This window comes from Anser cygnoides, chromosome 12 (genome assembly GCF_040182565.1).
Source record: "Anser cygnoides isolate HZ-2024a breed goose chromosome 12, Taihu_goose_T2T_genome, whole genome shotgun sequence".
Taxonomy (NCBI): domain Eukaryota; kingdom Metazoa; phylum Chordata; class Aves; order Anseriformes; family Anatidae; genus Anser; species Anser cygnoides.
The window spans coordinates 11,401,761-11,429,198 of NC_089884.1; the positions used below are offsets into that span (position 1 = coordinate 11,401,761).

General features: G+C 57.9%; 2 protein-coding genes across 9 annotated transcripts; both read left to right on the forward strand.

Moving 5' to 3' along the window:
* The first annotated feature begins 5,448 nt into the window (after positions 1–5,448).
* On the forward strand, positions 5,449–19,587 carry ADGRG1 (adhesion G protein-coupled receptor G1). 3 transcript variants are annotated; one of them, XM_067004636.1, is made up of 15 exons: positions 5,449–5,488; positions 5,524–5,600; positions 11,920–12,005; positions 12,510–12,932; positions 13,417–13,534; positions 13,675–13,822; positions 13,976–14,098; positions 14,527–14,643; positions 15,133–15,178; positions 15,572–15,675; positions 15,757–15,872; positions 16,473–16,747; positions 18,048–18,159; positions 18,418–18,686; positions 18,858–19,587. In XM_067004636.1, the coding sequence occupies exons 3-15, from the start codon at positions 11,966–11,968 to the stop codon at positions 18,977–18,979; spliced, it is 2,013 nt and encodes a 670-aa protein (XP_066860737.1). In that variant the 5' UTR covers positions 5,449–5,488; positions 5,524–5,600; positions 11,920–11,965; the 3' UTR covers positions 18,980–19,587. The 3 variants fall into 3 exon arrangements, with proteins under 3 accessions (XP_066860737.1, XP_047924908.2, XP_066860738.1); XM_048068951.2 differs by having other exon boundaries at positions 5,469–5,600; XM_067004637.1 differs by having other exon boundaries at positions 5,469–5,600; positions 15,575–15,675.
* A 136-nt stretch (positions 19,588–19,723) lies between these two features.
* On the forward strand, positions 19,724–27,376 carry LOC106033149 (adhesion G protein-coupled receptor G3). 6 transcript variants are annotated; one of them, XR_010834621.1, is made up of 13 exons: positions 19,724–20,623; positions 21,166–21,195; positions 21,270–21,432; positions 21,521–21,635; positions 22,167–22,307; positions 22,426–22,661; positions 23,103–23,819; positions 24,067–24,359; positions 24,863–24,956; positions 25,482–25,768; positions 26,039–26,176; positions 26,466–26,577; positions 26,660–27,376. XR_010834621.1 is itself a non-coding variant. In XM_048068956.2 (13 exons), the coding sequence occupies exons 1-13, from the start codon at positions 20,575–20,577 to the stop codon at positions 26,152–26,154; spliced, it is 1,665 nt and encodes a 554-aa protein (XP_047924913.2). In that variant the 5' UTR covers positions 19,724–20,574; the 3' UTR covers positions 26,155–27,376. The 6 variants fall into 6 exon arrangements, 4 of the variants coding, with proteins under 4 accessions (XP_047924913.2, XP_047924910.2, XP_047924909.2 ...); XM_048068956.2 differs by having other exon boundaries at positions 22,426–22,548; positions 22,622–22,661; positions 23,103–23,203; positions 23,707–23,819; positions 26,039–27,376; XR_010834620.1 differs by having other exon boundaries at positions 26,039–26,577.
* The last annotated feature ends 62 nt before the right edge of the window (positions 27,377–27,438 follow it).

Sequence of the window (27,438 nt, forward strand, 5' to 3'; positions counted from 1 at the left end):
GAGATGTTGGCATGGACATGAATCTCTGTACCTGTCCCCATGTTTGCAGCTCAAGGGTGCAGGGCATGGACAGCAGCAGGACAACAAGGCCATTTACTGCTGCTGCCAGTTTCTGCTCTAGTGGCAGGAAAACAGGCATCACGAGTCAGCTCACTGCACATCCCTTTCTTCCCGTGCCACTTTTCCCTTTCTGGCTGCTTCATGGGGCCTATTTCTGGGAACCCAAGGAGGCCACTTGCTCTTGTTCTTTGTTCTGTTCACAAAGGAAAGAAAGTGCCTCTGAGTTTCCATCCGTCCCACTCACAGCAAAGACAAAAGCCCTTCCGTCTGGGTCTTTGAGCGCAGTGTTGGAGTGCGCTAGGCACAGCCACAGCCAGCTCCGTGCCCCTGCCCTGCGGGCTCTCTTGCACCTCGTGGCTATGAGCTGTGCATGGTTCAGCACTTCAGCATCTGACTTTGGCTATTAAAAGCAGCCTGGACTTTGGTGAGGCGCCAAGTGCCTGGCTGGCAGCAAATGAGCCCCACTGTGAGCACCTCCTGCTGGGGAGTCACTTCCCAGTTCAAGCGGCTCCAGCTCCAAGCCGTAGGGAAGAGTTTAGTGGCATGAGTCATGCAGTTTGCTGGTGACTGTGTGCACTGACACTGGTGCGTTCAGACGCCTTGTTCCTGTATCCGGTTGCTCGTGGAAAACACTCACCTCGTCACTGCCTCCCTGTGCCGGCTATCCCAGGAGCACCAGGGCAGCGGGGTCCCAGCAGGGCATGGCACTCCCGAGGGAGCCAGGCAGAACGCGAAGGTGTTTTCCCACACCGACAGGCCAGGAGCAGGGATGAAGGGCACCCCAAGGCCCCCCCACAGGTTGTGCCTGCATGGCGATGGGGACTGAAATAACATGAATTTTAGGACTGAAGGCACAGGGCTTTTGCTGGAGGCATGGGGAGGGCTGAGCCCCCAGGGGGCTCCCTGCACAGAGTGCACAGCTGATGTGGCCTCTCTGATGCCCCAGAAACATGGGCAGGAGGGGGAGCAGCCTGTCTCACCTCCTCAAGGAGAACCGATCCTATTTACCTTTCCTTTAGTCTTATCTGGCAAGATTCTGTGTATTTTCTCAGCATTTGATGCCTTGAGTGGGATGGGATTTCTGACCTGGGCAGCAGCTGGGATAAGGATGGAGCCCGGGACTGCATGGGATTGCAGCCCAGGGTGTAGCCAGGGCTTCTGCAGGGCAGGAGGCTCAGACCCACACTTGAGCTCTGCAGAGGAGCAGCCAAAGACCCGTGCCAGGCTGTCAGGGCTGATATTCCTGCCTCAGCAATGGCAGCTGGTATCTCCCCTGTGCCTGCCACTGCCACTGCCATGCCTCACCACCAGCCTCAGGCTGAGGTGCCAGCCCAATGGACAAAGCTCTGGAAGGAGTGAAAATCCTCAAAGCCTGGGGGGAACAACCAGCCAAGGAAGACCCTTTTGGGATCTAGATTTGGGACTTCACTGCTGGTGCCTGCTGGAGAGCCGACCAATGCCAGTTTCCCATGTCCTATGGGAGCATCTTAATCCTTGTACTATCCCCAGGACCAGTTTTCACTCTGACTTCACAGACGTCACTGCCGGCTTGTTTGTAGTGCCAAGCCCAAACAAACAAGATGGTTTTATTGCTCTCTGCAGTTGGGTTTTACAGTCCTGGTGGACAGCAGGTTGCTGTTGTCATTGCTGCCAGATGGAGAAACCCTAATGAGGGGAGGTCTGGCCTCCTGATTTGGAGACCTTTGGGGTCCCAAGAGGCTGTAAAAGGCTGACTTTATGATCAAGGCTGAAAGATGCAGGGTCAGAGCCATAAGTGGCCCATCATTGGGCTTGCAATGGGTATTCATCCACACCTACTGGCAGGGCAGTTTTGGGTCCGGATGCAAGGGGGACAAGCCGGGAGGAGCTGGGGACCGAGGCTCCTCAAGGCAAACCTCACCTCTTTCCAGAGGAACTGCCAGCTCCCTCTCCACCTCTGCCTCCTGCTTTCCCATGCAAATGAGCTCTCCCTGCTGCAGCTCAAGCCCAGGCAGCATGCGGCCCTCAGGGCAGCACATGTTTTCGTGAGACTGGCTGGGGGAGTGGGGCTCTGGGAGCGGGGCCAGGTGAGGCGAGCAGATGGGAGGCAGGGCAGAGCGAGAGCAGCCCACAGCTGTGCAACTGTGGAGGCCGAGGTGCTGGCATCCAGCTATTCTGGACTGTGCTAGGTGCTGTAACGAGGGGCATCGCCATGGTTTTGACTGGGGAGGCTCAGGTCGGGCACAAGAGGAAAGTCTTTGCTAAGAATGTTGTGCAGCCCTGGGATGGCTCACTGGGGTTTCTGTCCTTGGAGGTTTCCCAGACTCAGCCCTACACAGGCACGGCTGCCCTGCCCTGGCATTGCTCACTGTCTTGCTCAGCAGGATCAGGGACCTCCAGACGTCCCCTCCTACCAGCACTGCTCTGTGATGTGGCTGCATCATCCTCACCCTCCCCCTGCACCGACTGGAGCTGAGCTGAGCCAAGCTCATGGTTCACACCCCAGCAGCACCTCTCCAGGGACAAGCACCCCTGCCTGCAACAGGCAACCAGGGAGGCAGGAGCCAGCCCCAAGCCCTGGAGAACCAGCGTCCGTGGATCACTGCGCCCAGGGACGTCACAGCTATCAGCGAGCAGCTGTGCCCTGCCCTCCCCTAACCACAGACCCCAGCCATTGGGGACACCATGGGAGCAGCAATGCCAGCCCGAGCTGAGCCAGCCAGCACAACCACAGCAGCAGCTCCTGTCCCTGGGCCATCTGAGGGGAACACACCACCCTTGCACCACCCTGGCACTGGCTCTGGATAAGTGAGGTTGCTCCCAAGCTTCCGTCCCGGGTGCTGCACCCTGCCAATAATGCAGGGCGAAAGGGTCTCAGAGCGGGGCTGGGGGAGGTGTTCCGCACTCTGGGCTGGGGCCGTGGCTGCTTTCCAGCAGGACTGGTACAGCCCAACAGGTCTCCTGCCCCTGTTGGCCATGCCTCAGGCTTCAGACGGCACCAAGGCACCCTTGCCTGCGCCGGCTCATAGCCAGCAGCAGCCTGGTGGCGAGCTCATCAGGACACGTCCTTGCCCGGCTGAACCCCGGTTCCCACAGCTGCACCTCCGCCCTGCTCCTCGCCAGGCACTTCACCCACCCAAAGTGTTCACACCACGAAGGGGCAGGTCTTCCTCCCTGCAAGGCTTCGGGCCGAGGCAAGGGCTGCCTGAAGCCCAGCCTGGATGAGACACAGGGATACCCCCCGAGGGACTGTAACAACACTAGATGACCACCTAGGTTACTACCAAATTCACACTCACATGGACAGGCTCTGGGGTGGGTGCTCGCACAGCTTTTAGGAACTTTTTAGGGCTTTTAGGAACTTCCCAGCTTGAGCAATAAATCCTTATCAGGCCAAGTGACTGCTGCTGGCCTGAGCCCAAGGGCAAATTTCCCTTGCAAGGGACAACACAAGGATTTCCTCCCCCCTTGCTCTGCAAGGGTCTTTGAAACAGCAGCAAGGCCTGCTGACTTAATCCGATAACATCAACAAGTGCAGACATCAACCTAAAAATAACTCTGTTAACCTCCTGATAACGTCAAGAGCAGACAAAAGTCTCTTTGTTACATAAACAGTTGCAAGAAAATGGCCTAAAATGTCCTTTCCTCATCAGAGCCACAGCAGAGCCATGACCATAGGACAGGGGGTCAGCACCTGACCCAGAGGAGAGCCACATCGCCAACTAGCCGGAGGAAGGAGTGGAGAGCAACTCCAGCAAGGGCCAGGAAGGTGCAAGCACCAACAGGCATGAGGGGAAGGAGGCAGCCGTACTCTGCTTGCTGATCATTTTTGTGTCATTTCTCCCAGGAGGCAGATTTATGGCAGTCCCTGATGGGGTCAGGTGAAATGGTCAGGGTGACCTGCGAGAGCAGGCTCAGCTCGTGGTGACGCTCCCACAGCTCTGGCTGCTACTGACTACATGCCGATGCTCGATCCGAAATTGGGCTCAGCCCCCGTCTCCATAGCGTGGGACTGCTGCCCTTCAAAGGGAGCCGTGTTAGCCATGGTGCGGCCACGTGAGGCCGCGTGAACGGCCCCGGCAGGCAGCCTGGCTTCCTGTGGGAGCTGGAATTGGAACAAAGTCAGAAGCAGCTTGTGGGTGATGCAAATGGAGGTGCAAGTCACTGTGCTGGACTCCTCCAATGCAGGGCAGGAAGGGGGGCTGAGGCACCATCCCCGTCCCCCGGCACAGCCGTGTGGCACCTTTGGCGCAGAGGCCGACTTTTGCTTCTGTGCCACCCAGCACCTTTTGCTGCCAGTGTGTCTACCCTTCCCCCAGCAAAAAGAAAAGTTCCATTCAAAGAACTGGAAATATCTGTGAGAGCCAGTATTTACCCAAGGCACTTCCTGGCCACCTCCCAGCGCGCTCTCCTCCCCTCCATCTCCTTGGAGCCCGACTTTCTCCCGCACGACTGCTTTTCAGCACACACAAAAGGCGGCTTTGGCTGGAACCTGGCCGAGCTGTGCCCCTCTCTGCAGCAGCTTTGTGGGCTCTGCAGTGATCAGCACTGCCACCGCTCCTCACGGCCGTGACGCCCCCAGCCTCGAACCCTGCAGCTGCCCCAGGGTGAGGGCGCTGGCTGCAGGGTGAGAGGCAGGGTCCCCACCTCTGGGCTCAAGGCAGGGAGGCCCCCTGACCCCACATCCCAGCCCGCCTCCTTCCGATGCCGGGGTCTGTGTGGAGCCAGGTGCATGTGTGGAGCTGCGGGGACCAAGCCCCATGCTCAGGACCCTTGATCTGGGCACGGGGCAAGGGTCACTCTCCTTGCTCTGCTGCTTGTCCCGCTCCTTGTCTCCCTCATTTCCCGCGCGGAGCGGGGCAGAGTTCGCGGGGACACTCTGTCCTGGCTGCTCTCGCATAAACTATTATTTTTTAATCCCTTTTGCAGCCAAGCGTGCAGCCTGCCAGCCAAACAACTCCTTTCCTCCTCTGGACACCCGCCAGCCCCCGCGCCGTGCCTGGAGCCGAAAGGTGCTGGGAAGGAGGCAGCCCAGCTCCCGGCCGCCCCTGCCGGGGTCCCCCAGGCCACCCGCACCCCCCGGACCCCCCGGCCGGCTCCACCGACCGGGTGCCGCTCCCGAAGGCCGGGGGCACCGCGACCCCCCCGGGGGTCCCAGAGGGTCTCGGCGGCACCCGGTGCGGCTCGGCTCCTCCCGGTCCCGCCCGCTGAGTCACCGGCGGCCCGGGGGGGCGGGGGTGGGCTGAACCGTGCCGTGCCGAGCCGAGCCGCGTCGTGCCGAGCTGAGCCGCGCCGTGCTGTTCCGATAGGAGCCGTGCCGAGCCGAGCCGAGCCGGACCGAGCCGTTCCGATAGGAGCCGTGCCGAGCCGCGCCGTGCTGTTCCGATAGGAGCCGTGCCGTTCCGAGCCGAGCCGTTCCGATAGGAGCCGTGCCGAGCCGCGCCGTGCTGTTCCGATAGGAGCCGTGCCGTTCCGAGCCGAGCCGTTCCGATAGGAGCCGTGCCGTTCCGAGCCGAGCCGAGCCGCGCCGGGACAGCGCGCCCAGCCCGGGCCGGGCGCAGGTACCGGGGCCGGTTAAGCCGGGCGGGGTCCCGGAGCGGCGTGGGGCGCGTGCGGGGCTGGGGGCAGGAGCGGCGGGGCCGGGCCGCTCGGGGGCTGCCTGCGGCCGCTCGGGGTTGGACCGCGTCTGGGGTGCCGGGCGGTGCCGCGGGCTCTGGCCCCGGGCATCAGCCCCCCAACTCCCGTGGGGGCCTCCTGGGGCGCGGGGTGCTCGGTGAGCTGTGGGCCGAGCCGGGGCGCAGGGCTGCGACGCGTGCTGTGTGCCCCCGCACAGGCTGCGACACCTCTGTCCCCGCAGAGACGGGTCTCCCCGAGGGCCCCCCCCGCAATTCGCAGCCAAGGCACGACCTGTCTTGAAGCCTCCATCCCTACAAGCGCTTCCCTTCCCTGCTAAATCGGGCTTCGCCGTGCCTCTGCCCAGCAGCCAGGCCGAACGGAATTCAGCCGCAGAGCCGCAGATCCCCGTGCGCTTTGCGGGGCAGCTGTTGTCGGCTGCTGCCCTCAGCACAGCTGAGCCCTGCGAAGCCCCCGCCACTCTGCTGTGCCGTGCTGTGTGCGCGGCCGCCGCTTCCCAACCCGGGGAACCACCGGCACACCCCGCTTCTCCTTCCTGGCGGAGAGCACAGCATCCTGTGGGACGGTTGGCTTGTCTCGACACGGAGCTCTCCTTCCAGTGCCTGCCGGGGGATTCCTGCTGCAGCACTGCGGCTTGCTGCTGCCTGTCCTGGCAAACTGCTGGGGGCTGCCCTGGGTGCTCCCCGCCCGTGAGCTGCCTGAGCGGTCCCTGAGGAAAGGGGCAAAGAGACCAGCAAGACCCAGCAACACCAGCTGGAGAATTGAAATCAGGTCTCCTGGAATAGCCTCCTAGCAGCAAGTCCGGACCGCTGTGAGTGGGGGAGCCAGCCAAAGCTCATTTCATGGCCTGAGAGCTGCGGTACCCACTTACAAGCTCTGCTGCCAGCAGGGAGCCAGGAGAGGTTTCAGAGACCTGGACAGCAGGAGAAAAAACAGGCTTTGGGCAGTGCTGTAAGTTCAGTCCTCCTCAGTACCACAGCCACAGTGGGTTTTGCTCTGCCCCTGCAAGGTTTGCCGCTCCCACGTGAGTTGAGCCAAGGCCTAAAAATGCTGCATAGTTGGTTCCAGTCCAGCTCTTAATCCTGCAGCCCGGGGGCTGCTATTCGGAGAGCAACAGGTTTGCAAACAACTGCGTGCTGCCGGGATGGGGCACACTGGGGCTGGCCCTCCTGCGTATTTTGGTGGCACCCATGGGTGTCAGAGGGACGTGGCGCTGCAGACAGCAGCTCCCACATGCTGGGGGCTCTGGCTGCAGCCGGGGGAGGGATGTGAGTGCCAGCCCCCGCGTGGCACCAGCTGGGCAGCAGCCTGCCAGCACTTGTTTTTCAGAAGGGCACTGAGCCGTAAACTTCTTTCCCATCAGCTCACCAACAGCTGGGCTATGGCAGCGACCAGGAAATCTGTGACCCAGGCCCTTGTACCTAGCTCCTCCGATGCTACAGCCTCCCCCCGGTGAAAGTCCCACAGTTCACCCTTGCCAGGCACTGGAATTGCTGCCATCCTCCAAGTATCCCGAGCCAAACATGAAATGGCTTGGAGCACAATCCTGGGCTGCTCTGTACTCCCATGTGATGGGAAACATTTTCATGTGGATGACAATGAGACCCGGGAAGGGATGTTTCTCAGCGACCATCCAGGATAGAGCATTTTGGAAGGTGTTACAATCTGAGGGTGGTTTGGGTGGAAGAAAGGTGTGAGCCCATCTGCAGGAGGCCCAGGGTTTTCTGCTGAGGAAGGGAGGCCAGGCTGCTCCTGCAGCAGCTCCAGCCCAGGGTGGGCTTCGAGGGCTGCAGCCCTGGGGCTGGGGGAATGTGGTGGCCTTGCAGGCTCCTGGGCTCTGTGCATCGTGGGAAGCAGCGGCTGCCAGCTCAGCGCTGGGTACCTGCATCCCTGGGACAGTGCTTTTTTCTTGGTATTTTCTACCTAAGTTGGTGGCTGCCACGCAAAGCACCCTGCTGGGGACAATCAGACCCGCTCAGCCCAGGGTGAGGGGAAGCCCTTGTTGCCCATCAGCTCGGTGTTACCAGCTGCAACCCATGCCTGAGGCTGAGTGCATGTGAGGATGCCTGAGTGGGCACACCAAGGCCATTCCCACTCCTTACAGGTGGGAAACTGAAATCCCCAGACTTCACATCAGTTGCAGCATGCTGCCCCTCCTGCATCGGTTGCAATGTGCCTTGAGGATGCAGGCTGCTCCTCCAAGGCTGTGGCAACCTCAACATTGCTGCAGCCACACCTGTTCCTTTGGAGGCTACGTATAGCCCTTGCTGAAGCCACTGGCTTTGCATGATACCAAACAAGATGCTGTGTGTTCCCCACCACTGCAGAGGAAGCGTTGGGTTTGTTAGCTGAGGTATTTCTGGTTGCAGTGTTTTTTAGGAAATGGTGATTTGATGGTTTTGAGCATTGGAGGTCGGAACTATCTCTGCCTCCCACCAACTCTCCTACCGCTTCCTCAGGAGGGGAGGTGGCAATCGGCCTGTGAAGGACACCAGGTCTGTCAGGGAGCTCTGCTGGGCCCCTGGCAATCGTTACCAGGTCTCGTCCCATCTGCAAAACTGCCCCGTGCCTGCGGATGCCGGTGTTGCAGGGGAACGTGCCAGCACGCTGCTGCGAGCTGAACCACTGAGCCCCAGCCCACAGCCGGCGCAGGGCATGGCATGGCTCACCCCAGTGGGATTAGCAAATGTGCCCGTTGGGTCCAGGCAGCCAAGGGCGCCTTCCTGATGCCCACCAGTGATGGGAAGGGCTTGCATGCTGATGCTGTGACTAATGTGTGGGCTGGCCCCGGTGCCCACGGGATGCTGGCCAAGAACAAGGACACATTGTGAAGATGAACCTGGTCACCTGAGTGACCGAGGCTGGGGCCATCCTGAGCATCCCCTCCAATGATGGGCACTGTCCCCTGCATGGGATCGTTCTGTATCCTGTCTGGGGGAGTCTGTCCTGGCTGCCTGGGGCCACTCACATGCCTCTCTCTGTGCCTCAGTTCCCCCATCTATTTCCCAAAACTTTGCCTTCTCTCCCCTGAATAACAGGCTATGGGTGAAGAGCTGTGTCCTTATCAGCATCTTGGAGGCTCGAGGCACAGACCAGTGGTGTATTTTACTAGCAAGCCTGGAAGCAAAATAGATGAAAGCCCCTGCATCTACGCGTTTCCGGTGTTTGTGTGAGACATGAGAGCATCTTCCCTTCTTGGGAAAAATGTCATGTGCAAAACCCGCAAGCCCTTGCCATCTCCAAGTAATCAAATACCTGGTGCCAAGTCACCCAGAGATCAATAAGGTTTCTCAGTGGTAATAAACACTGGGCTTTTTATTTTTTCTACTTGCCTCCAGGTTTAGACACAGTATTATTCGCAGGCTTCCCTTTGCAAGGCCAGCGCATTAATTTAGTGGTGATGAGAGAACACAATGTAATGCCCTGATACTTCGTGCTGAGCTTCTGAGAAAACACATCCTGCCCTGTGCCAGTAAGGAGCCTGCTCCAGACCCCAATCTCCCCCACCTCTGCTTATCTCATCTGTGACAAAGCAGCAGCTTTTCTATGTGCTATTGTTCTCAGAGCAGCCTTGGAGCTGAGCTACCCGGCTGGGGGGGCTGGGGCGGGGTGGCTGGAAAAGCCTTCCTGCTCCAGGGAGGAAGGAGGGAGGCTGGGCTGGTGTGGAAGGGGCTGCTGCAATAGGTCCCCGCAGTGGCTTTCGCAAAAGGGTTCCTGGGAGAGCGGGGCAGCAGGGAGCCCTGTGGCACCTGGGTGCAGTGATGCTGTGCCCTCACCTGCGCTGTTCCCCACTGCCTCCAGGATGCACTTGGGGACCAGCATTGCCTGCTGTGGGTATGGGTGGGAACTGAGTTTTTCTGCTGAGAAAACAGTTTCAGGGGATTTTCTCTTGGCATTGTTTAGCTCAGGAAGAGGCAATCAACCGAGTTGGGGCAAGCAGAGCTCAGAGGGGAAATACCAGCTGCCCTCCTTCCATGGGGATTTCTTGTCTCATCTGTGCTCTCAGTAATGGCTGAAAGGGGACGATCCCTTTCTTTGGCAAAATCCAAACTGTGCCAGCACAGCAGAATGGGTCAGAGCTTGTCCCTCTGCCAGCCTTCCCCTGGCTGGAGCCTTGCAGCTTTGTGTCCCCCATGCGCTGGCTTGGTGCCATGGCACCATGGTTTGCATTCACGTCTTTGTTACTCCCAGCTTCAAGCACCGGTGCTTCACGTTGCCTTTAAGCACACTGCGTGTTTTGCTGTTGCCACCTGCATTTTGCCATCGCATGCCTGTGCTTTTTCAATACAAGCTCTCACTCCGTGGCTGCATGTGTGTGATTCCCGGGCATGCAGCAAGGAATGGGGACGCTGGCCTCATTCACATCCAGTTACCGCTGGCAAGTCATGCCCATGCTGTACGCCCCTAGCCCATGCTGGGGACCTCAGCAGCACAGTGCTTGTGCAAGACCGTTATGCCCATGGTAGCTGGTTGATTTACAGCCCAAAGCCCCTGTCATCCAGGGGTGACAAATTGCTGCGGGAAGGCTAACGCGCTCTGCCTGTTGGTGGTGACACACCAGTGCAGGATGTGCGCTGGATCCGTGCTGGCTGGAGAGACTTCCTGCGCTGCTCAGGAAAGCAGCAAGTGGCTGTGGTGTCACATTAGCAAACCTGTGTGGGGAAGCATGTCTCAGCACAGTCACAAGCCATCTCCTGCTGACACCCAGGCCAACCCAGAACCCGGTCCTGGGCAAGCAGCACTGGCAGCGGGTGAGAGGCTGGCCAGCACTGGTCGGCAGCCCCACTTCCAGCCTTGGCGAGAAATGAGGTGGGACCTTCCCCTTGCCACCAGGAGACCCGGTGACAAGGACACTGAGTTTTCAAGCCAGCAATTTTCCCTGGTCTTCACTACTGACAACCCTTGGATGCCTCTGAGAGCTTGTGAGACACAGAAGAGGCTTTATTTTTATCTTTCTTGTGAGACCAAGATGATATCTGTCATTCCTCTCCTCTCTTACATCACGCATTGGTCAGACAGAAAAGCCTCAACTGTGCAGCAAAGGGAGCCTTTGACAGCAATGCTTGCAGGAGCCCTGCAGCCACTTCGGCGGGTGGTCCCCTGGCGCTCGCATGCTGTGAGACAGGCAACAGATGTCTGCACATCTGGCCAGGTTTATGTCCACGTGAACAGGACACCCTGAAACGGTGCTGGGGGTTTTGAGCGGGATGGTTGGAAGCAACGTGGGAGCCAGACACAGCCCTGGCAGTGGCAGCAACCTGGGTGCTGGCTTGGCGTTGGGCGTCAGCAAGTGCTTGGTTCTGGCAGCCGCCCCACGCAGCCCTTGCTGACGGTGTCCTGTCCCAGCGGGTCAGTGTGATGCCCTGGATGGTGCACATTTGCATTACCTCATCAGCTTGCTAGGCACGGGCCATTTTCATCCTCTTTATGGTCCTGCTGCCCATGGGTGCACCCTTCATGCTGGTGACTCTGGGCGTTCCCTGACACCTCCTGCCACTCTCACCCCAGGCCCCTGGGTGGGGCTGGTGTCACCGTAATGCAGGCAGCGCCTGCCCCAGCTGCTGCTGTTGGGTGCAAATACCACAGCTGCAGCCACGGCGGGTGCCTCTTAAAAAGGTGGGAGCCCAGGGTCCCAAGATGAGCGTGGGAAGAGCTGCACAGCAACTGTGAGACTGCTGCCAGGAGGTGGGGTTGTGCTGCAGCCAATGCACAAGCAGATGCCAGCAGATGCAGGCGGTGGGTGGCAGCTGTAGGGGGACAGAGCATGCTCGTATCCTGCACCGTGCTCCATCCCCACCACCGCTGCCTGTGGGTTGCAACGTGACCAGTTCTGCAGCTGAAAATATAGGAGCAGAAATCACCAGATACAATTCTAGGCCTGGTAGGTTAGGAAACCACTATTTCCTTCTGTTCTTTATCGCCTGCGATAAGAAGCCAAGACAGGAACCAAGATGTGAAGCAGCGAGCTGTAGAGGTTGGCGCCTGTGCTGGGGCCGAGAGTCCAGAGATTTGTCTGCCTCCTCCTGCCTCTGTCCTGCCCTTCCAGCCTCACGTGGCCATGTGGGGAGTCTGGCACCCGGAGCTCCTCCTCGCGGGTGGCAGAGGCACTCGGGAGCTGGCTGTTGCACCAGCCACTGTCCCCCCTGCACAGCCTCAGCTCTCCATCCCCTGATGCCATGCTGGCTGTGGGCAATGCTCTTGTCACCTCAAATATTTACATGGCCTCTTTTCTTTGTGACCTTCCAGGCTCTGCTTTCTCCTGGGAGGCAAAGCCAGTCAAGAGCCACCTGTGATGAAAGTCCTGCTCCTGCTCCTTCTCTCCCCCCTCCAAGGTAGGCTGGTCCCAGCCACATCCTGCCCTGGGCTAGCATGTCTAGGCTGCTGGAAGTAATTGGCAGCCCCAAAATGCAAAGGCTGAAGGCACTGAGGGATGTTTGCTGCCATGGCTTCCACAGAGGTGAAACATCTTGTGGGCTGATGTGCCTCCACTAGGGTCTCTGGCGTGAGGACCTGGAGATGGAGGGGTCCTTTCTGGAGGAAGCAGGTCTCCATCCATCTATAGTGCTCCTTTGTCCTTGTCAGCCTGCTGCGGGGCCGGGGGGGTGGCAGTGGGGAGAAGCCAGCCCCAGGAGAGAGGAGCTATGGTAGCCCCGGGCATGCTGGCTCCTGGCAAACCTCCCAGCGTGACCATGGGCAAGTTGGAGGTGGCTCACGTCACACAGCCTGGCCAGGATGGGTTTGGCACACTTGGGGCAGCGCCTGGCATGCTACGTGCTGGCGTGTGGGTCGCTGCCCCTCTGGCTAAGCCAGCATCTCTCTGCGCTTGTGCAATGCAGGGGTGGGTGCAAGTGTCCGCCAGGAGGATTTCCGTTTCTGCGGAGAGAGGAACCAGACTGAGAGCAGCTCCGTCATCTACAAGCACAATCCTGCCAACATCTCCATTGAGAACACGGCCCAGGCACTAATAATAAAAAGTCCATTTTTGCCAAGCAGGAGAAACTTTTCCTACCAGTCCAGCTTGCCGCCCACTTTGGGCAGGTACCGCTTCTGCATCTACTGGTTCAAGCCCAACAGGACCCTCCGGCTTGCATACGGGAAGCAGAGCTTCCTCCTGGGCCAGGACCCACCCAGCAGCATCACCCAGGAGAGGGACACGCAGAAGACTGAAAGGACCAAGACCGCTATCTTCAATGTGTCCTATGTCTTCAAGGGCCAGAAGAACACCTCCCTTGACAGTGCATCTGAATACTTTTTCCCTGGTAAAGGCAGTTCGGTGTTATTTTAATGAGATAAGGGTCAATTCCACTCCCAGCCTGTGCTAGCCATCAGCAGAGCACTGGGGTTGTCCCGGTGCTGTGTATGACAATGCCATGACACAGCTAAAGGGTGATAGGAAGGACAAGTGGTTTGGCTTAAACAGCCCAGTGGCAGCCCCTGGCACACAGGTGTCCCTGGGCGAGCAGCTACCAAAACATGAAGGCGGAGATTTTCCAAAGTGCTACAGCCCACTAAAATCCCAGGAAGCCATGTGCTTTGCAGAGGAATGCTGAGCTCCAGGCGGCCGGAGAAGCCGCCTGGGTCAGGGTCTCTAGTGGCTTCCCAAGCGTGGGCCCACATTGAAGCCCTTTGCTTTGGGTTCCTGCGAGGGCTGTGCCATGGAGCCAGCCCTGGCCAGCAGCTGGGGACAGGGGGAAGCTGTCTCTGCCTCTGCCCCTGACAGTATCTCCTGTCATGTGCCACCAGCCTCTCTGGAGATCATGCCCGTCTGGGAGCAGGACGTAGAGGGCCAGCTCGCTGCCCTGGACAGACTCCTCGCACAGGCGCCGGCCTCGGGTGCCACGGCACAGCGATCACTTCGGCAGTGAGTGCGGGGCTGGGCTGCAGGCTGGGTGGTTGTGGTGGTGGGCAGGGTGTTGGCTGAACCTGTTCCACGCTGGTGCCTTTTTCCTGGTCCCCGGCGTGGCACCTGCTGCCCTGCTCACTGCGTCCTGTTCCCCACAGCAAACTTGGGGCCTTGGAGAGGATGCTGGCGCAGGTGGAGCTCAAAGGGCAGAACCAGACCTTCGGGAAGGCCGCTCTGCGTGCCACCGTCCTGAGAGTCAGCACTGCGCAGGCTCCTCGGCACCTGGCCTTTGCTTCCCCAAGAGAGGTGGGTCTGTGGGGTGCTGGTGGGGACGGAAGTGCAACCCCAGGGCTGGGCAGATGTTGTCACCCCTGTCATCCCCACCACACCCAATGGAGCTCAGAGTAGCAGCCCACCAGCATCTTCCTAAGCTCTGTCCCAATGGGTCTGTCCTTGCAGGAGAGCAGAGAGGTCCAGGGGTTCTCCGTGGATCTGCCAAGCAGCTTGTTCGTGACTGCAAAGAAGGAGGTGGCGGAGCACAGGGTGCTCCTGGTGGACATCAACAGCCAGGCCATGTTCCAGGTAACACTTGCGCCATGCAGCACGGTGGGGTGCCACTGTCTGGTGGCACAGGGTAGCAGAGAGCCAGCTGCAGCAGGGAGTGCTTGTACAAATCAGCACAAGGCATCGTTCCCTGGGCTGGCCTTACCTGCCCATTCATGTCCATGTTGCACCCTGCAGCATCACCTGCAGCTCAGCTAGGCTTTGCCTTCTCCTCTGCCCGTCCTGCAGCCCTCGCCCTTCTCGGCCAGCTCCAGTCCCTGCTGCCCAAACCAGGCTGAAGGCACTCACTTGTAGAAGGTGCTCTGGAGATGTTAGATGCTTCGAAAATGAGCTAGAGTCCTGACAGGGAAGCAGCACAGGTCCTCTTTGCTGTGGACTCTCACCAGCTTCACACCTGGCAGCTCTCCCTTCCTGCAGTGCCACCACCTCCTCTCCTTCTCCTACAGGATGAAAACAGCAGCCACATCCTGGGTGACAAGGTGGTTGGCATCTCCCTGGTGGACATGGTGGTGGCCAATCTCTCTGACCCAGTGGTCCTCACTTTCTTCCACAGCCAACTGCTGGTAAGTGGGGGAACAGCCTCATCACACCCAACCCCTCCAGGAACAGAGGGGCAAGGATGGCTCAGGCCCTACCAGCTTTAAGAGTGGTCACGATCCAGCAGGCCCATGTCCTAGGCCTGCTGCAACCTACTGCATCTTCTGGCTTCATGGCTTCACCATGTGCACTAGTGGTGGCTCTGCCTACTTCTGTGCAGTGGATGATAATCTGCAGATGTGTCAACTCCAGCACAATCTCCAGGGCTGGGGACACTTTGAGTTAATATTTCTTGGCTCATTCATAGCCACCGTTCAAAGGCGAACTCCTTATTTAAAACTGGGGCCTGGGAGGAGGTATCTGTTCTGCAAACTGCCAAGAGAAGTCTTTACCTTGAGCCTCTGCTCATGATGTGGGCCAGTTCATCTCCTGAGACCATCTCACCTCCTGTCCAATGTTGCCCCTACCAAACTTGCAATTCATCCTGATCAGGACCTGTTGTTTTGTCATTTCAGAGGAATGTGACCCTGCTGTGCGTCTTCTGGCAGGAGGACAGCACCGGTGAGTGTATGGGCGCAGGAGCTTCTGCATTTGTGTGCGAAGCATAGATGCTGTTTCTGTTCCCTTGGCTGAGTACTAAAGACCTACTGGCTGTTGGTGGTAGAAGTTGTTCTGCAACTCCCTTGCTCCAGCTCCATAAATGTTTCCCAAGGGGTCAATTGTAGGCTTTTTCCTCCATATCTAACCTAGGAGCTTTCTCCCTTCCCAGGGAGGGTACTGTTGCCCCTGAAGCTAGCAATCCTGTGTATGTATTCCTGCTAGTGTGTGCTCTGCATAGGGTGATCTGGGACCCCCCACATTTGTCCTTCCCCCTGCTGTGGACACCCTAACCTGAAGCTCTGAGCTCCAAAGCAGCTGTTTCTGCTGGTCACCAGATGCTTTCCCTTTCTTTAGCAGCCAGCTCTGGAAACTGGGATAGCTATGGCTGCACAACAGTGGAGGGGGATAGACAGACATACTGCAGATGCAACCACCTCACCTACTTTGCTGTGCTAATGGTGGGTAGTGCCTTCCCGCAGCTCTCTACATTATTCCCCCTGGCACTGCTCCTTCACTGTCTCCTTCCTTCTTCTCCCCAGGTATCCTCTCCAGAGATTACCTACATACACAGAGACTATCTGAGCATCATCACGTACATTGGCTGCCTTATCTCAGCTTTGGCATCCATTTGCACCATCTTCTTCCTCTACTTCAGGTACGGTCTGGGTGCCCAGGTGAGCCAGTGGGCTGACAGGACACCCCCATGCTCCCTCTCTGCATCTTTCCTGTTGTCATTACACTGGGGAGGGCCCAAGCTCTCCAAAGGCAGTTGGTGGTCCAGCTGGAAGCATGATGAAGGAGCCAGGCTGGAAGAAAGTAGAATGTACCCCTCCAGAAACTGTCCTCTTTGCCAGGTCTCTTGAAGGGCACTCTCAAACACCTGCTGATTTTGGAAAATCAGTTTGGTTGTTGTCATGGAGCTGGCAAGCAGAAACCAACAAAGATCTTGTCAGGGAGAACAAGAGTGGCTTTTCTTGAGTAATATCACTGACCCTATGTGGATGATTGGGAGCTGAAAATATGTCACTCCCAACCCTCCATAGACTAAATCTGAAGTGCAGGGCCAGCTGCAGAGACCTGAATCTGCCTGTGTCAGTCCCATGTGTGGGGTCAGTATGTCAGCCCCTTACACTAACAAGGGTTCTCCTAACTCTTCGGGTGTGGTGTGTTGCCCCAGCGACACTGTGGGGTGTAGTGGGGCACCAGTGATACTGGCCAGGCACAGTGTTGACATCTCTTCCCCTCACTTCTCCAGAAGCAAGCAGCGAGACCAGATCACGAGCATGCACATCCACATGAACTTGCTGGGTGCCATCTTCCTCCTGGACTTCACCTTCCTCATCTCAGAGCACTTGGCTGCCAGCAGCAGCGAGGCAGCCTGCAGAGCTGGGGGTCTGTTCCTGCACTTCTCCCTCCTGAGCTGCCTCACCTGGATGGGCATCGAGGGCTACAACCTCTACCGGCTTGTGATCGAAGTCTTCAATGCCTACCACGACCACTTCCTCCTCAAGCTCTGCCTGGTGGGCTGGGGTGAGCATGGGGGAGGCAGAGACTCCCCAGGGGCAGGACAGTGGGGCAGACTGGCACATGGTAGGGTCGGTTTCTGCCCCTGGAAGTCTTTCCCAGCATATATGATGCCTGGATGGGGTTGGGGGCATAGCTGTGGTCTCTGAGAGCAGAGGGATCTGTCTCTTCATTGAGGAAGGAGGCTCAGTGACTGAGAGCAGAAACAGGGGCTAGAGCAAAGGCAGGTCACCCAGCAAGGGAGGCATGTGACAGCCACTGCTTGGGGTCTTTAAATAGCGATGGGATGGTCTTTCTAAAAGAGACACCCCGGTGTGGTGGTTTCACCGTGCTAGGCAGCTGAACTCCACCACAACCGCTCTCACTCCCCCTTCTTAGAAGAGAAGGGGAAGAAGTAAAGGAAAGAACAACTCACGGGTTGAGATAAGGATAATTTAATTAAAAGGAAAAAATAATTATTAAGGAAAGATTATTATTAATTAAACAATTTAACTAAAGGGAAAAAGGGAAAGGGGAAAAGGGAGGGCAAAAGAAAAAAGGAAAAAAAAAACAAGTAAAGGCTGTGTGGAAGTGCAGAGGAAAGAAATTACTCTCTGCTTCCCTCAAATGAGCGATGCTTGACCACGTCCTTGAAGCAGGGCCTCAACGCACGTAGCCAGTGTTCGGGAGGACAGATGTTTTCGCAACGAGAGCCCACCCCCCTCTTCCTTTTTCCACCTTTTATTGCTGAGTGTGACACCATATGGTGTGGAATATCCCTTTGGTTGGCTTAGGTCAGCTGCCCTGGTGATGTTCCTTTCTCACTTTTTTGTCCACCCCCTAGAAGAGTTAGAGAGAGTCCTGATGCTGTGCCAGCACTGCTCAGCAGCAGACAACACTGGTGTGATACCAGTGTAGCTGTTCTAGCTACAAGTGCAGAGCACAGCACTGCATGGGCTGCTGCAGGGGAACTTAACATCCCAGCCAGACCCAGTACACCAGGGCAGCCCATGAAGATGGGCTTGATGCAGGAGACACCCATACATCTCTGTCCTCCTTTGGATAGGAGGTTGTGGTAAGAAGATCTCATGATCATTTGTGGCCTAAAATTCCATCACCCTGTGAGACCCCCAGCTGGGGTCTGTGCAGCACAAGCCCGTTCCTTGGCCAGGGCTTACACCAGGAACCCTTGTTGTATCCTCTTTCCTTGGTTCACCCCAAGGAGAGAGGACATTGTACACCTTATGAGGAAAAAGAGGCAAGTCCTTCCAGAAGGTCTGTGGGTCAGGGATGAGGATGGCCACTTTACTCTGTTCTTAACACCCAGGACTCCCCTTCTGTTGCGTGATGCTGATCTTCCTGACTAACTGGACGAACTACGGCCCGTTCTCCATTCCTGTGTATGAATCCATTGGTGGAAAGTCCACCAATGCAACCATGTAAGTCATGGGAAATTGATTGCTTGGTCTCTGGTCTTAAAGTCATCTGGTTCAACCTCCACCTCCTTATCCCACAAGGCTGTGGCTTTCCTGGGGCTTTGCATAAGGTGGGGCAGGGGATCCCACCTCTGGGTTTAACTACGACGGGTGCTGAGTTAGCCCAGAACCTTCATGCTCCCCTCTCCACCCTCAAACCCTTTGTCTTATCCCCCTGTGGGATGACACAGCGTAACCCTTTGCTTTTTCTCCTCCCTCTAGATGCTGGATCACGAGCCCCCTGATCCATAACGTGGTAAACCTGGGTTTGTTCAGCCTGGTATTCCTCTTCAACTCCGTCATGCTGGGGGCCATGGTCCGGGAGATCCTCCAGCAGAACAAGAAAGGCCACAAGCTCAAGCATGTCCTAGCCCTCTTTGGTCTAAGCATCCTGCTGGGCATTCCCTGGGCACTGGTGTTCTTCTCCTTCACCTCCGGCAACTTCCGCCTTGTCTCCCTCTACATCTTCACCATCATCAACTCACTCCAAGGTGATCCTGGGGCACTGGGCTCCTCCAAAGGGCATGAACTGCCCTGGGACTTTGTGGGTGTGGTGATGATGGGGTATGAGAAGATACAGCCCTGGGAGACTGGCTAGCTCACTCTCAGCTACTGGTGGTCCTTTGAGGGGATTGACCCACTCTTTCTCCCTTCTCACCCAGGTTTTCTCATCTTTCTCTGGTACTGGACCATGGTGCTGCAGGCGAAAAAGTCCTCCAACTCCCAGAGCAGCTCTGACAGCATGAAACTGCAGCCTAACAGCAGCCAGAGCCACCCTGGCTGAGCCTCGTGCTGGCCATGCCGTGGGGCTGCCTGGCCGGGGCTCCCCGCATGGAGGGCAGCCATAGCAAGCACCAGCGCCGGCCGCTTTGCTACTCACCTGCCCCATGGGGCTGCTGGGAGCACAGGGATCTGCAGCAGAGACCCCCAGCCCCTCGCCTCCACCAGCTCTGCGTTCCCCATCACCATGTCCCCTGAAGTATCTGGGTGTCCCCGTCCCTGACTGGGTGTCCCCTACCTGCTCCCAACAGGGACAGGGCTGGCTCCAGGGGCATGACAGAGAGATGCGCAGGGCTGTGGCAAGGGACAGAAGCAGGAGCAAGAACAGGCCCCCCAGCGCTTCCAGATGTCCCCTGCAGTGCCCCAAGGCCTGTCCTCTCCCCAAGGAGGGACAGCAGGTGGGAAAGGCCCCGTTTTCAGGCCTTGCTGGTGGCCGCCAAGAGGGCCCTTCCCTGGTAAGACAGAATAACCACCACTGCAACACCCTCTAGCAGCTGAAATAATCTATTTTTGTTATTTTGTTGAATGTTTCTCTATTTTTGTATGGTGTAAAAGTTTAATATTTGTGCTCACACATGAGACTTGTGCCCATTAAAGTTGTTCCTGCTCTGAGCGTGGTGCCCCTGGGTCTCTGCTGTTGGTGAGCTGTCCCTTGGGGTTCTGCCACTGCCCCTCATCCCTCCGGCGTGCCCTGGCAAACAGGGCTGTCCCACCCCCAGGGAAGGACTCAGTTTTTCTCTGTGCTGAATTTCTGCAGCTCAGCAAGGCCCCGCACACCAGCACAGCCCACACCATCCTGCTGAGCAGAGACCAGTAACAGTGTTAACCAGCAGAGAACCAGGAGCCTGGTGCTGCTGGCTTTAGGGTGACAGCAGCAGGTCTCAGGGCTTGGGAAGTGTTTGCACTCTCCGGTGACTGTCACCATGCAGCAAAAAGGAAGGTGTTTCTCTGCTGGGTTGTGGGCAGGCTTCCCTTCCCTGTGCAGCCCTGGCAGCTCAGGTCAATGCTCAGTGTTGTGCCCAAGCTCTTCTTTGCATAGAGCAGTGCAGGGGAGAGGAACCACCACGGCCAGCTGAGCAACGGTATCAAGGCACTGCAGTGACCATTGGCTAAGCAGTAGGAGGGCCACATGGATGTGGACCTGGACTTTTGCTTATGTCCCATGTGTCACTCTTGTTCTTACCTGCAAGCTCGGGTGCACCTGGGCTTAGGCATGTGAGCATCGTGCCCACGGGTGGCACAGGAGCCCTAGGCTTGGCTGGCAGCGGGGATGTCCCAACACATCACTCACCATTCTGGGCTGAGGGGGTCGTCAGCACAATGGGGTTGGGCAGGATAGGGTGAGAAGGGAAAGAAAAATAGAGCCCGGAGTCTACTGGGGAGGCGAAGCAGCTCTAACCGTTAGCACTATTTCAGTGAGCTTGAGGTGGGAGGTTACTGGCCAACCCACAGAGAGAAGCAAGGGGATTGCAGAAAGGAAATGAGTACGTGGCTGTTGCCTCAGGAGAAGCTGCAAGCCCTGGGGGAGCCTGTGGAAGAGCAGTGCCTTGGGACAGGAGCAGAGCAGCCCTGGGGTGGCTGGGATACCTGCAAAGCAGCATGAAGCACATGCTCCTGGACACAGTCCTACTGTTCCTGCTGCTTTCTGGTGAGTAGTGGGCGGGGGGCAGGGGTGGGCAGGGTCACCCCCATACCTGTCCTGTGGGAAAGCTGTGGCCCAGAGACTATGGTGGTGTTTCACCGCAGACGCAATGAATGAAGTGTGGACAGTCCAAGGCAGAGTTAGTCCTGGAATGTGAAGAGCTGGGAAAGGAAAGCGGAGGGTGAGGGGTTTTCCCCTACAGCCTCCTCTCTGCCTTACAGCAACAGGGCTGAGCCCTGTGCCACGGACAGGGCTTCTGGGTGGGGTGTTGTGCTGATCTGGATGGGTCCTGGTTTCTAGAATAGTGCCCGCAGCCTGGGATCCCTCCTGTGAGGCTCCTGGGCTGTAGTGGCACATCAAGGCAGACGTGTTGCCTTTGCAGTTACCAGCTCCCACATTTGTTGTCACATTTTGAAGCCTGGCATGCCTTTAGTAGCACAAGGGAGGGCAGCCAGGGAGCCTCTGAGTGTGCTCATTTCAGACTGGCACCCATCTCCCCCGCGGGCCAAGTGCGGGGTGGGGGGCTGACGCCGGGTTTTGCTCCCCAGACGCCGCGGGAGGCCAGGACAGCTGTGACGGTGAGACCCCAGCCCACCTGGCCCCGACGGCCCCCACGCTGCTGCTGCTGGGGCCTCACCACCCCCTCCTGCAGCACTGCAGCGGGGGGACAGGATCGAAGAATGCTGCAACATCACGGTGGAGCCAGAGGAGAGGAACGAGGCCCCCGGCCTGCCCCTGGACCTGCCCCGCCACTGCGCAGAGCTGCGCCGCTCCAGCCGCCCTGCCTGCCGCTGCCTGCAGGCACGCTGGCTCAGGTAGTGGCGGGGCACTGCAGGGCCCCGGAGCTGCTCGGGGCAGTGCCCCACTGCGCCCTGGGGCCTCACAGCACTGCCTGCCCCGCAGGTTGGTGCAGATGGCAGGGCCGGCACTGAGCGGCACGGACGGGCTGCAGGCACTGCACCTGAATGTCAGCAGAGGCCTGGCCCACGACCTCCTCCTCTCCTTCTCCCCAGCTCAGGTGAGGGGTGACCGCTGCCATCTGGGGTCCCACACTGCGGGCTGGGCCTTGGCGCATTTCTTTCACCCCACACTTGCAGTTGCTTCCTGGACCTGCAGCAGCTCCAGCATCCCGTGCCGAGCAGGCCCTGGGCTAGCTGGGTGCACTGTGGAAGAGCCCTGCCTCTTTGGCCATCACTCCCCAGGGAGCTGGCCCAGTAGCGGGCAAGTGGTCCAGAGGAAAATGTCAGATCGCATGCCTCCTGCCTGTCTCAAGCCACTCACGTGGCCTAGACATGCCAGGGGACCACGTCCCACAGGGTGACAGCAGGCTGGGACTCCCCCTGGGGTCTGCCCTCAGGTCTGCCCCTTGGCTGTTGAGCACTGGTGAGAAGGCTCTGCCCTCGGGCTCCTGGCAATTTTGCTCAGTAAAACCCACCTGAGCAGGGCTGAGTTTGTGCCTGGAGCAAGGCTGGTGGGCCCTGAGAGAGGCGATGTGGCCAAGTGGGACGCTGCCTGCAAGAGACCCCCATACCACTGTTCCTTGCTGCAGGGCCCCATGACAATCAGCTCTATGGAAGAGGGAAAAGCAGGCAAAATCCGTCTCCCTCGGGAGGTATTCCAGTCCCTGAGCAGCCAGACAGCACACATGGTGGTGACAGTCCTCAACATCCAGCAACTTGGCATGTTCGAGGTATGAGCTATCTATCATTCCCAGCCCATGCCAGCCACCAGCATGTGCTGCTGGCAGTACCATGAGGCTGTGAGGATCCGTGCTGCCAGCTCAGCTCAGCCAGTGCTGCCCCAAACAGGAGGACAACCAGATGGGGCAGGTCTTGGATGACACTGTGGTGGGCATCATGGTGGAGGATTTGTACGTCTCTGGGCTGCAGGACCCTGTGCATCTCACCTTTGCCCACCAGCAGCTGCCCCCTGTAAGCTGGATGTGCCCTCCCTCTCCCTGTCTGTCCACTGAGGCACAGGCTCACACCACTCTCCTCTTTGCAGAATGTCACCCCACTGTGTGTCTTCTGGGAGCCCAACAAAGGTATTGGCCTTGGTGGGGACAGGAGCGGGGCTCTGGTGCAGTGGGGTGGAAGAAAGTTGGCGGGAGGTGGCACTGGGTACCCCTGCAGAGCTGCCAAAAGCCTCTGGCCAGGGTGTGAAGGGTCCACTACTGTGCCACGGTCCCCACTGCCATGTAGAGTCAGCTGGGGATGCTGAGGGCTTTGTCCATGCTGGGAATGCTCTGAAGCTGGGACATGGCCCTAGTACTCTGCTTCCTGCTGGGCAGGGGTGCCACAGCGCTATCGCAGCCAATCCATGGGCATGTGCCACACTCTCAGCCTCCGTCCTGCTACCTCCTTCCCACCAAGAAGCATTGCAGCTTCCCCACCTGTGCTTGAGGGTCTCTGTGGGGTGGGATGGAGGGCTTGGCTGGAGGATGCTTTGCCTGGTGCTCACTGCTGTTGCCCTGTGCTGGTTGCAGGGCAGGCAGGTGGCTGGAGCACCAGAGGATGTGTCACACTGCCTGGGGACAAGGAGACAGTCTGTTCCTGCAACCACCTCACCTTCTTCACCCTCCTCCTGGTGACAACCCCATTCCCTACAGCTCCTGCTTTTACCCTGGCTATGCTGCCAGCCCATCCCTCAGCTACTTGGTCCCTCAAGTGTCACCACTAGCTGCACAAAGACAGTCGTTTCTGCTCCCAGGCAAGCCCAGGCCTTTCTTAAAAACAACCTTCAACCCCAGCTTCATGCCCTTCCCCTTCCGGCAGGCACATATCAGTAGGGGATGTAAAGGGTGGAAGCGGACTGACTCTGGAAGCACTGAGACTCAGGGTCCCTTCCCTCATCTTGTGCCCACACCTCGAGAGAGGTTGCATCTCCTCAGATCTGCCCCCACCTCCACTCTCCCTGGAGATCTGAGGGAAAGACCTGAGGGTTCTGGGCTTGTGAGGTCCTGCAGCACCTCACCAGGAGTTCTCCTCCTGTGCTGCAGGACCCCACTCAGCCCTGTGGTTCTTGCAGCTGTAGCTAGGTTTTCTAGGCTGGTTTGGACCCATCTGACCCAGGGTGCATGTGTTTGGCAGAACCCGGCTCTGAACACGTCCATGGTACAGACGTTGGTGGCTGTGGCCAATACTGGCTGTGGGGTGGCTGTGGCTTTCTCCATCTTCACCATTGCCTTCTATATTTTCTTAAGGTAGGGTGTGCCAGTGGCTCCATGGACCCCGGCTGGGTTTGGGGGCGGGAGGGACATGGGCAGTCCCAGGCCTGGTGTATCTCCATGAACCCTCTGGGATAAGGGGTGACCCCCCAGTTGGGGGGCCGGGGCCAGGGGATGCTCCTCTCCCCTGACACTGGCAGTGCCTGCTGTGACCCTCCCTGTTGTGTGTGGGCCCCCTCTGCCCCACTCAGCTGTGCCCCCGGCCTTTTCTGCTCCCTGCCAGGTGCAGCTACCAGCAATTCAGGTCTGAGGAGACCCTCCGCACCAACCTGGGGCTTCACATGAACCTGGTCAGCAGCCTGCTCCTGCTCAACCTGGCTTTCCTGCTCAACAATGGGGTCTCCAGCAGGGCCATGCCAGGGCTGTGCAGTGCCCTGGGGGGGCTCACTCACTACTGCCTTCTCTGCTGCTTCACCTGGACTGCACTGGAAGGCTCTCATCTCTACCTTCTCTTCGTCAAGGTCCTTGGCACCTACATACACCACTACCTGGCAAAGCTGTGCCTCGTCGGATGGGGTGAGCACTGGTTGCTGGGCCACCCCAGAGGGCAAGGGGGTCAGTGGGTTACAGCCAGAGGGGACAGGGCTTTGCACTGACAGAGAGAATAAGTCCCCATCCAGGCTCAGCATAGTGAGTGGCGTTGCCCACGGGAGTTCAGGGCAGCTCCTACAGGCACCATCTCCTGATGACCCCATGATATTCTGGGGTCTTCCTTCCCACCCCTGTTGGAAACCTGCTCTTCCCAGCCCAGGCACTGTGAGTGGCATCAAAGTGGGTGACCCCATGGAGAGTTTAGGGAACACCTCAAGCCCTACCACTCCCTGATGTCGCTCCTCACCCTATCATGTCCCAGCAGCATCCCTTGTGCCTACAGCACTTGGGTGAGCTCAGCCTTTCCCTATATTCCTGGAGGCCAGCACATGTGTGGATAGGATGGACAGGTAGAGACCCTGAGCTGGCTGCCTCACCTCCCCCTTGCCTCCCTGACCTACCCCACAATGGTCTACTTTGTTCTTCAGGCTTCCCTGCTCTGGTGGTGGTTGTGGCAGGAGCCATGGGCAGCTATGGAGAATACAGCATTCGGATGACGGACCAGCAGACTGTAGTCCACCTGTGCGTGGCATGGTCTCACACCACCGCCCACAGGGGTTGGGTGGCCCTTTGGCACAGGAAACAGTGACCTTGTCCTGCTGGGAGTGCAGCTGTGTGGTTTTTGTGTCCATCCTGTTCAGCTTTGCACAATGCTTCCTCTTTCCTAATCTTGATTAAAACTGAGCCGTGGTAACCATCGTGCAACAGCACTCTGGCCACAGGCACCCAGTACTGGGAATGCACAGCCACAGATGGAACCTTAGGGTGGGCAGGAGCAGCTGGGCAGTCTCACCAAGCCTCCTTAGTCATGCCCACAGGGCTCCATGACATGAAGGATGTCCCGGGTCCACCTGGGGTTTCCCTGGGCTTCCTCTCCCTCTGCCCTGCTGTCCCCCATGCTTCATCCTGGCCTTGGAAAAAATCACACTAGCATGAGGGCATGTCCAAACACATCCTCCAGAGGAGACCATGGGGGGCTCTTGGGGGTGCTGCCATGGAGGTGGGGGTAGCAGGTCTGCTGGAGACATTGCAGTTGTCTCATTTCAGGTGCTGGATCAATTCCGAACACCTCCTTGTCCACTACATCACGAACTGCGGCTATTTCAGCCTTGTCTTCCTCTTCAACACAGCCATCTTTGGGGTGGTGGCCTGGAAGAACTGCCACCTGTGGAGCACGGGAATGGTGCAGGGGCGCTGCAAAGCCTGGAGAGTGGCCCTGGCGGTTGTGGGGCTTTTCTGCCTGCTGGGAGCCACCTGGGCGCTGGCATTCCTCAGCTATGGCAGCTCCTCAGTACCTATACTCTACCTCTCTACCATCCTGAACTCCCTTCAAGGTCAGAGACAGCTTGAAGCTTGAGCCTGCTGGCTCCCAGGGCTGGGCTGGGAAGACATGGGAGGCAAGAGCAAGCTTGGCAGTGGTTGACCAGGGGTCCCAAGGCACCGACACTGTCTGGCACCATTGTGCCCTTCCCTTTAGCAGGGAGCAAAGTGACCCCACCAAACAATGGGTCCCAGCCACCAATGCTGTGCTGTGCAGAGGTTGGAGAAGCACCCAGAGGAGCCCCTCTCGCTGCCACTGCTGAGTGTCCTTCCTCTCCCTGCAGGCCTCTTCATCTTCATCTGGCTGGTCGTCCTCTACTACCCAAAGATGGAGGAGACCACAAACTCCCTCTCCCACATCATCAGGAACGACAGAACCGTGGCTGGGTCACAGGGATAGCTGCTGGCTGGACTTCCTGCCGGTGAGCACACTTGCTGCCCGCGAGCTTTCAGCCTGAAGGACACAGCTTTCTGTGGAGGACAAGCACCCCAGCTGACCAGTGTGGTCCTGGCCCTCACCCATACCTCAGTTTATCCTTCATTGGGTTTGATCCACCCTAGCAGGACTTTTTGCTTTGGCTGTCCTTTTGCTCCTAGGGGCCTGCCTTGGGCAGCACACAGCACTTTGGTGCAAGGAATCCCGACACTGCCCTTCTGTCAAAGTCCCTGCAGGCTTCATGGCCTCAGAAGTGCTCTGATCTTGTTCCCCAGGGACTCTTGCTGTGGCCCATGAGCTGGCTACCTTCATCCTGGATGGGGCCATGCTGATCTTTGCCCATAATTCCCAGCAGAAGATGGACTTGGGCACTGGACCAGCCCAGGGGTGGGTTTTCCTGCTGTACCCAGACTCTGCAGACCCCATGAGGGTCAGGTCTGGGAATTAGCAAAAGAGATTTATCCACCAGGCATCTTTACAATACGGCCTCTCCAAATGAACCTGGGAGAATTCTTCAGGCAGTGGATCTGCTGCGCTTGTCTCCTGCAGAACACTGCCGCTAGCGGCGATTTCCATGAGGACACCACACTTCAGCACATTGGGCACTAGGGTGCTGCATTCCCCATACCCTCAGCCAGCTGTGGCTGCTCCCAAGCTGCACTGTCCCCTCCATGCTGTATTACATCTCTGTGTGCAAGTCAACACCTATCATCTCAGAGAAAACAGTTATCTTGTCCAATCCACGTCTGTTTTAGCATTAAAACTTTGCTAGCTGTCTAAGCACTATGGATTTAGTCGTTGATGTTTACAAGTCAACAATATTTATTATTTTCTTCATTTTAGGGATCTATAAGTGACCTAAAATCTTTCTAGCAATTTGCAGCCGTTCAGGAGGAAGAGAGATCTGTATATGCACATACACATGCATGCATGCACAGAGCAGCCCTTTCTCTGCTAACGGTACATCGTCTGTGACACTAAGAACTACACAAGGTCCAGTTCTGGTGGGCAAAGAGCTCCATCTCCCTACATGCCTGGGTGACTCATTCTGGGGAGGAGAAAAGCAGAAACCTTTTTCCTCTCCACTGAAGGTTTCTGGAAATTTGTTCTCTATAGAGGGGACCATTTTAGAAACACCATGTTCCCCTGCTCTGTGCAGTGGTGCCTGCCCCTTCCAAAGCCAACCATCTGCCCAGAGTAAGAAAGAGTCTGTGAAAAAAATCTTGTGGCTCTATTTGCTCTCTAGGC